We start from the raw sequence: 9016 nt of genomic DNA on the forward strand, positions 1-9016 counted from the left end.
TAGTAAACCTTCACCTGTTAAAGTGTTAATACCCAACACTGGGTTGTGCATCAGATTCAGATGAATTACAAGACCAAAGCGGGCCACTTCAGACAGATTCAAGGCTTATCTGAGCCCAAAACTGGATCTTTCAAAGTACCCTGAACTGAGGACGACCAAAGTGATTCTGAGTACTTCAGAGATTTAGAGGTGTTGGGGGGGGGGGGGGAGAGAGAAAGCTGCAAACAGCATATATGAAGAAACAGAAACATTTTCCCCGCAGCCTGCCTGATAAGAAAACAGAAAGTGAGGAGAAAGTGAAGAGACGTCTCTTTTAAGACTTATATGTCTAGCTTCTACTCTGAGAGAATGGTTTTTACCAGGGCTCTCCACTCACTGCACTTTGGCAAAGGGATATCTTCTTGATTGTTCTGTGCTCTGTTAGTTCTGCTCATAGTGCTTGCTTGGAAAATGCTGGGCAGTCAAGTCATTCTATGTCTGTTACATGCTCACACATCCACTTCTATCTAATCCGTTTGCACTTGGTTTCTGCGTCCTTTAGTACCAACTGAGCAGAACACATGCCTGAAGCTGTTTTTCTAGTTCTTAATCCCTAGCCCATGCAACCATCCTCCTGAAATTTGGCAGTTTGCCTTCATAGTGACACCTCTAAGATCTATGTGCCATATCCAGAATAAAACTGTTGCCCATAAACCACAGGGAGGGAGAGGATATTTTACTTCTCCCCCACCCCCTTAAAAAAACAACCTTAAAACCACTGCATCTCATTGTCTGCAATTTGGCAGGTTTCTTATCTAAGAAGAACCTCTTTGATGTATGTTATTTCCATAGAAACTGCCCTAAAATAGGAGAAATTAGGTGAATCCCTTTTTAATCACCCTAAAATTGTAAGGTTGCCCTTGAAATTTGACAGGATTCATCCTCTCAGAAGGGGCTACCATGCCTGCAAATTTCATCCAACTCTGATTCAACTTCAGACTGCAAGCCAAATTGGACAGTCTCCAAACTGCTTCGAACAAAATCAGGCTGTTTCCCAAATGCCAAATGAGGATGCAAACCAAATTCTGTGGTTGCTAGAGACCACTAGAACTGACGCTTCTGAATTTTACAAGTATCTGTTAGCATTCTTTTGTGAGAGTAAAAATCCCAAAGCAGCACAGCTCACCTCTCCTCACAAATGCATTTCACAATAATAAGGAACTCATGCCATAATAAATTTGTTAGTCTTTAAATGCCACAAGACTCTTCCTTGTTTGTAATAAAACTGCTCACCTTAACTCATTTGATCTCTTGCAAATATAAAGCAACACATAACAGGATACAAAACAAACCAAGTCAATTTCATATTAGTAATGCACCACAGTGCCCTTAGTTAGAGGTGGACAAAACACACATCTACTATATACCAACCACACTCTCTGAAAAGTCCCAGAATAAGGCTTCCAGTAGGAGTGAAGAATTGCCAAAACAGGAGTGGGGGGAGGATTGCCTTGTACAAGGTGAAGTCCTATCTGCTCACACAAGGCACCTTAGCTACAACCCAATGCATGTAAGACTTTCGCTTGTGCATCTTAACACCAAACACATTCAATCTCCAAGAAACAACAAAAATGGATGGTGTGATAGCGCTCAATTCCCTGGATTTGTTTCTTACAACATGCAGCAAAATGAACAAATGATACAAGTCATCTTATTCAAATTCTCCCTGACCAACCTCATAGGCTGCCATGTACAGGAGAATGGAAAAGGGAAGGCATCAAGGCACACATTGGGGGACGTTCAATTCTGCCCATTCATGAGCAGAAGTGACTTCCTCTAGAGCAATGGAACTTCCCCTTCCTCTTCATACCCCCCCCCAAATCCCTCCAAATCTGCTCTAGAGTGCTAGAGGACCGTCCAGAGCAGATTTGGAGGGGCTGCAGAGGAAAGAACTCCCATTTCTTCCTCTTGCATAACATCTGATATCATCCATTCTTTTTCCCCCACACAAAGTGAGTTGAAAAGAGCAGTTGACAATGTATTTTCAATAACTGCCATGCATTTTCAGTAATGTCTTATTTCTAACTGTAGTTAATAATTCACATTTTGCCATCTAATGAACTGAACCACTATAATGTAATTTCCCCCTCTAGCTACACATAAGATTTGCTGTCAAGGAGATAAAGAACTACACAACTTTTAGAATAAATCTCGAGGCAGTTCTGTATCAGGAAGCTTTCAATGTTTGATATTTTACTATGTTTTATATATGCTGTAAGCCACCCAGAATGGCTGGGGAAACCCAGCCAGATTGGCGGGGTATAAATAATAAAATTATTATTAGTAGTAGTATTATTATTATTATTATTATTATTATTTCTCTCATTAAACTGTCAGTATAGCACACTAAGAACTGACACTTCCATTCTTTCTTCATTTTACACATGATATTGAGCTATTATAGACCAGGGATATCCTACTTCCCTTCACGTGTTGTGAAGTGCAATTTCAATCATCCATGCTCACTAGCCATGCTGGGGCTGATGGAAGTTGCAGTCCACAACACCTAGAGCTCACCACATCAGCTACAACATCATAACCATACTGCACCCTTGACTCTGCAAACATAATAAGAACAAGAAGCCAATACTACCCACTTTAATAGTAGTTTTGTGGAAAACTGAAAGTAACAGTTGACACAACCTCAACATTACTAGAAGAGTGATTATTTCTCATTGATGCACAAACTCATCCAGGTTTTTAACCCATCCATAAGACAGACCCAGGAGACCCTCCTTATTTTAAAAAGAAAAGAGAGAGAACATCTCAAGATGAGCATAATCTCAAACTGGTGCTAGATGGAGAATTTGTTCAGAAGTGTAAAATTTGTGGAACAAATGTATTTTTCAGTGACAGTCATTACATGTTCTCTTGAAAACAGAAGCTTTGAGACTGCATTTTCTGAAGAACATGCAACCATTGTGCTTGAAATGGTGTGTTTGTTAAAAAAAAATGGCAGGTTTAACACGACTTTTTGCCTTCAAAAATGATAAAACTCCATTCTAAGTGCTGCTATGCTGCAGAGCAAGTTGTGACAGTTCCTAAATGAAGTATATGTTTACCCTAACCCCTGCTACTCCTCACACCATCATATGACCCACAAAGATACTAAAAAGGGAAAGTCACAGCTTGAATTGAGGTTGGCTTTGTCTCTCAGTTGACTATAAACATATCCAAGGAAATAGGATTTTTAAAGTAGAAATTTAATTTTATTATTCTACAAAAATACAGTACACACACAGAAAAATAAAGCTATAAAAATGTTTATCCAGCACAGCTACTGTACGGACAGGAATTATCTATGGAAGAAGGAAAAGTGCTTCCATAGCAAATATTATACGGACAACCATGACTGCAAAAGAAGATGGAAACCATATGCAGAGCCAAGAGGCATGCAGCTGAATTTTCTAGATGGAAAAGGCTTTCCTGAAGCTGCTAAAAAGAGGAAGGCAGGAACAGAGGGCATCAAAAGATATGTAATAAGGCGTAAGAGTGAAGACGTAATAGTGAGTTATGTATGAGGATCAATTACAAGGATTACCATTTTCTTTTCTTTTTTAACTGGTACTGCTCCTGTGCCTTTGACAGCAGCTTGAAAATTAGGAAACTAGCAGATGAAGCTTTTCCCATTGCTTTTCTCCACTCTAAGAAAAACTTCACCTGTGTAACCTGTGCCAGGCTGCAATTAAAAAAACAGGGCCAACAAAAAGGTAGCAAACTTAAATGTTCCTGGAAATGCCTGGAATTTAAGCTAGAGCCTTTAGTGGAAATGCAATTTCAATGGTTAATGGTTATGGTGAGTTATCAATAGTTTATTGAAAAGTTCACCACACAAATGGCCCTCTTCACAACATTACCCTTCTATCAATGTAGTAACATGGAGATTAACCATATCAAGTGAAGCATTCTCTAGTATTTCTCGCTTGAGCAGAACTTAGGACGTTGCCTAAGACAATGTTTTACCCACTCAAAGTGTGTGGTATGAAGAGATTAGAGACTGATAATTTCTTTGAAGATTGTAGATGTCTACAACAGTCAAATGAAATCCAATACATATTTCTGCACCTAAAAGGTGCTGCCCTTTTCAAGAAACGCCCGAAAAAAACAGAGAAAAATACAGCAAAACTTCTAAGACGCTATATCCTCTTAGGAATCAAAGAAACACACCATTTTTATTTTTCACATACTTCTACCATAAAAAACAAGCTGAAGAAGGCATCCATGCCGAAACGGGGCCCTGTCCTGGTCTCCCTGGTTTACACCTGACACGCATTGGAGAAGCCCTGACAGCCATCTCTAAAAGACTTTAAAGAAAACTTTCATATGAAACTATTGTTGTTTAAGACTGTAATTCTTTACAGAATTGATAATACGTTTGGAATTACTTATGAGTAAACGCATGTTTTTTTGTTAAAACTTTGGCCAGAGTTCTTATTTGGATTCATTACAATTTATTTGGCAATAAGAACTCCAACTTCTTTCACTTTTCAAGAAAGGAACATAAAGAGCCTACATTGTTCATGAATTGCTGCTTGCCTTCTTTGGTGACCTATTTTGGAGATATTAGGAAGCTGTCCTTCTGACTTGGTCCCTCCCTTGTGGTCAACTTTTCATCTCTACCATCAAAGGATTCTTGGGAAGACACCTTGCTGCAAAACTAAGGTATTTATCCTTTTAGGACTACAATCCTATGTTTGCTTACTAGGCATAAGCTCCAGTAAGAAGAGTGGGTCATATATAGATAGATAGGTTGTTCACATGTAATACAACATAATTTAAAATACAATAAATTAATTAATATTACAATAATTTTATACCTTTTGTTTTGTTAAAACAGGAAACTACCTTTGATAAGAAAGTACAGCACATATTTTCAATGTTTCCCAAAATTTCAATTTTTTTTCCTTGGGAAAGTTTCCTCCCCACAGCCTCAAAATTTATAAATTTTTATATCTTTATTTCATGTAGTCACTGGTTTTCAACATCATGATATATCGTCAGCTAAACATTACGATATACCAATATATTACGATGTCTGAAACAAGGAGCTATGTAGAGGTATTGGCTGGCTTCCTGGTTTTTCCCACATCGTGATTTTTGCCAGAGCTTGCTCCTGTGATTTGCTGCCCCCTGCAGGAGGTTGGGGAGAGCTGAGCCGACAGAATTAACAAGGGCTGCAGGAATTGAGAGAAACATTGGCTTGCTCCACGGTTTTCCCCACATTGTTTTTCCCACGGTTTTTCCCATAGCACACACACACATACACGTATATTGCCAGGTCAAAAATTATGAAACCAATATCATGATATGGACTTCAAACCAGTTTTGGATGATTTATTGATGTATCACCCAGCCCTAGTAGTCACTAACATCTACTATCAAACACCTTTCCATTGTTTCAGACAGCAGCAACTCCTGGAGCCCTACCTAGGGATGTCTGGAATTGAATCTACATCCAAAGAATAAGCCTCCACAAAAAAGCTATGACAATTCACCTTAAGTCCTTATTCTGAATGACAGAGGCATGAAAGTTTGTACTGCATCTGTTGCCAGGAATGAACTGCATTTACAATACATTCAAACTGGAGCGCTGCATATCTTAGCAGTATCATTTATGTATCTGAAAGGATGAAGTTGGTTCTCGGACCGATTACATCAAGCTTGTTGCCAGCATTCATTTTAAGTGATTTTTCTCAAATGCGATTATGACATTGATGCAATTTTATTTAAATAGTGCCTTCAGTTTAGCCTCTCATCATTAATTTATAACTTTTCTCTTTCCATTATTCAAAAAGATTAGCAACATTCTGTTTAACACTGTTGTTGCCTTACAAACAAAACCCTATATGTCGCGGTTTAGCAGTGTTGCCTTTAGGAGCAATCTCATATCCTGCACTCTATTGTTGACTCTCTGGTCCTAGTCCAACACTCTAACCACTACACCAGGGGTGGCCAACTCCCAAGAGACTGCGATCTACTCACAGAGTTTAAAAACTGGCAGCGATCTACCCCCTTTTGGGGGGGTTCAGGTCAAAGTTGTTGAGCTTCTTTAGGGAGGAGGAAAGCAACATTGAGCTTTTTTTTAGGAAGGAAAGCTGTTTTTGGTGGTTCAGGCCATTTTAGAGGTGCAGGGCAAAGATGTTGAGCTTTTTTTAGGGGAGCCAAAGTTTTTTAGCTTCTTTGGGGGGAGCCACTGATCTGCCGGTGATCTACCACAGACGTCCAGTGATCTACCAGTAGATCACGATCTACCTGTTGGACATGCCTGCACTACACCACTAAATAAATGCTACTGGGAAAACTGGAGACCAAGAGATAAGTATCCAGTTTAAAAAAAAAAAGTTAAACTACTTACATGTGTCGAACAGTAACCCTACATGTCACATAGCAAATCATTTTTGAAACTGAGGGGACTTTCATGAGAAGGCTGTGGTATGACATGGGGACGTGCTCTTCTTAGTAGTCAAAAAAACCACACTGGCCATGCCCAAGTAGTTCCTTGGATACCAATTTGCAGTACAGTATTTAAAACTCATTTGCCCTTTATGGAGATATCTCAATATTATTGACAAGCAAAACTGAACTATTATTTTTACACACCTGAAAATGTGGAACAGAACCAATGTTTATTTTTTGTAAACTGCTTAGACGTCTTAAAACAATCAAGCAGGATATAAATGTTGTGGAATAAATAAAATAAATAAATCTTATCATCATTTAGGTACATGACATTATCACCTCACATCCATTTCTTTAACATTGATACAAATAGCATAAACATCTATTCAGAAGTCCTAGAGTTTAATAGAACTCAAATAAGTGTGTATAGCACTACAGCCTACATGCACTTTGATGTAACCAATGTGCTGCAAGTGAAAAGATACATCCTGAGTACCTAAGTATAGTGAACATATTAGACCAAATTATGGCAAATTTAAATATAGAAAATCTGAACCATTAAGGATTTAATTTTATCACCCATTTGAAATACTAGATTCAATGTAAAATCTAACAGCATCATAAGCAATCTAAAAAACCCAAATTTAAGAGTTAATCGTTTCAAACCTTTTCAAGTACTGTACTGTAAATGCATTTTTAACTAGACACTAAATTGGTCGGATCCTTGACACAAGCCACCAGGCCTTCCTTATGTCTAGACAGTATCAACAAGTTACCATCTAGACAACAAAGTTGCAACTCCAAAGTCCTGTGAAATTAACCCAGTGGATGAAGGCATCCAACGAACAATTAATTCAAATTCCATCAATCATAGGAAGGAGAACTGCAAAAGCAGAGGATGGGAACGTGCATGGAAACGGTACCTGGCACAAGGGGTGGGAAAGTGTGGCCCTCCAGATGTTGCTGGAGCCTAACTCCCATCAGCTCCAGCCAGCATGGCCAATGGCCAGAGATGATTTTAGTTGGGAGTCCAGCAACATCTGGAAGGCCACAGGTTACCTATCCCAGCCCAAAGTCCTCTACTGCGGGTATAAATGCTGTATTTCATGCTTTTGCTCCACTGCAGCATTTGTTATGGCATCAGCTTTTGCAGAACCCATTAATATTTATTATTCCCCAACTGGCAAGGAGGGGTGTGTGCCTCTCTATAAATTATCCCACCCACTCGTAGAATCACATCTCGATGGGAAGGTACATAAAAGCCATCGAGTTCAACCTCCTAGGCAAGACCTCTTCGTATAAAAACTCCCCTCCCCCTATATACAAGTTTCCCACCCAACCCATGCCAAATCCTCTTTCCTCCTCCCCACCCCACCACAGAAAAAAAGGTCTATGAATTAGGAAAACCCCACCACGCACGGGGCCTATTAGCTCCAACCAGCGCACTGTGTTTGTCACACACATGCAGAGAGAGAGAGAGTGAAAGCAAACTTCCCCGCACAAACACGTACCCGGAACCAGTATCTCCACGGAGGCCCTGCCAACAAGGGGTGGAGGTGGAGAGACACAGACATAAGAAAGGAATAGAGGAAGAAATGGGGTGGGATTCCACACACACACATCTGCCCACCCGCTTTAAACCTCCCTAGGCCTCAAAACCAACCCAAAGAAGAGGCGGCAGTAGAAGCACCACGACCTCCCTCCCTCCCTCCCTCGTAGGCCGCGAGGGAGAGGCATTGCAAGGGCTTCCCCCGTCTCCTGCCACCTCCTCCTTCCCGCTCCGACGATCCCCAACACGGGCCGAAGCGGCCAGCCTCTCACTCTCCGCGCTAGGCCGCGCCAGGCGAGCCCTGCCGTGGCGTCGGGTGGGCGCATGAGAGGGCAACTTTCCTTCAACCCCCACCCCACCCCCACCACCAAGGGCGGCCGGCTCCCTTCCTGCCTCAGGGCCTCCTCCCCGCTTCCCCTCCCTCGCCCGACCCCTGCCAAGGCTGAGGGGAGGGAGGGAGGCACCCGCACGCTGCCCTCAGACCCTAGGCCGCGCCGCCGCCGCCGCCGCCGCCCCGCCGTAGAAGACACCCGCCTTGCTTGCCCGCTCGCCCACCTGGGTTGCCAGTCATTCCAGCTCCGCGGGTGATAGTGCTGCCTGGTGCCGGAGGAAGAAGCGCCGCTCAGCCGAGACCCCGGGGCTCTGCGGCTCATTACCTTGCCCGAGACGGCATGGCCGGCCGGGGAAGCGGCGGCGGCAGGGGAAGGAGGAGGAGGAGGAGGCAATAACAACAATAATAATAGCAGCAGCAGCAGCAGTAAGGAGAGCGGCGGTAATGGAGGCGAGCGGCTACTCCTCCTGAGGCGGCGGGCGCTCCTCCTGCTGTCTCACACGGGAGGCGGGGAGGAGGAGGAGGCGACGACAGCGACGGCGGCCCCGCCTGCTAGTAGCGCTGCTGCTGCTGCTGCTGCTGCTACTGCTGCCGCCTGATTCTAGCAGGCTGAGGCGAGGGCCCGCGCGCGGCATGCCGGGAACGCAGGCCGAGACGAGCCGAGGTGACCGCCTGCCGCGGAGCATCATGGGACGGCC

The 9016-nt window shown here is 42.7% G+C and overlaps 1 protein-coding gene across 1 annotated transcript in view; it reads right to left on the minus strand.

Moving 5' to 3' along the window:
• The window catches only part of SMG1 (SMG1 nonsense mediated mRNA decay associated PI3K related kinase), a 77544-nt gene extending 68799 nt beyond the window's left edge, over positions 1-8745 (minus strand). The window contains exon 1 of the mRNA XM_033166444.1: positions 8543-8745. Coding sequence (XP_033022335.1) covers positions 8543-8640 — 98 coding nt within the window. The 5' untranslated portion in view covers positions 8641-8745. The remainder of the gene's footprint in view (positions 1-8542) is intronic.
• Positions 8746-9016: the final 271 nt, after the last annotated feature.

Source organism: Lacerta agilis, chromosome 13, assembly GCF_009819535.1.
Source record: "Lacerta agilis isolate rLacAgi1 chromosome 13, rLacAgi1.pri, whole genome shotgun sequence".
In the NCBI taxonomy this organism is placed as follows: domain Eukaryota; kingdom Metazoa; phylum Chordata; class Lepidosauria; order Squamata; family Lacertidae; genus Lacerta; species Lacerta agilis.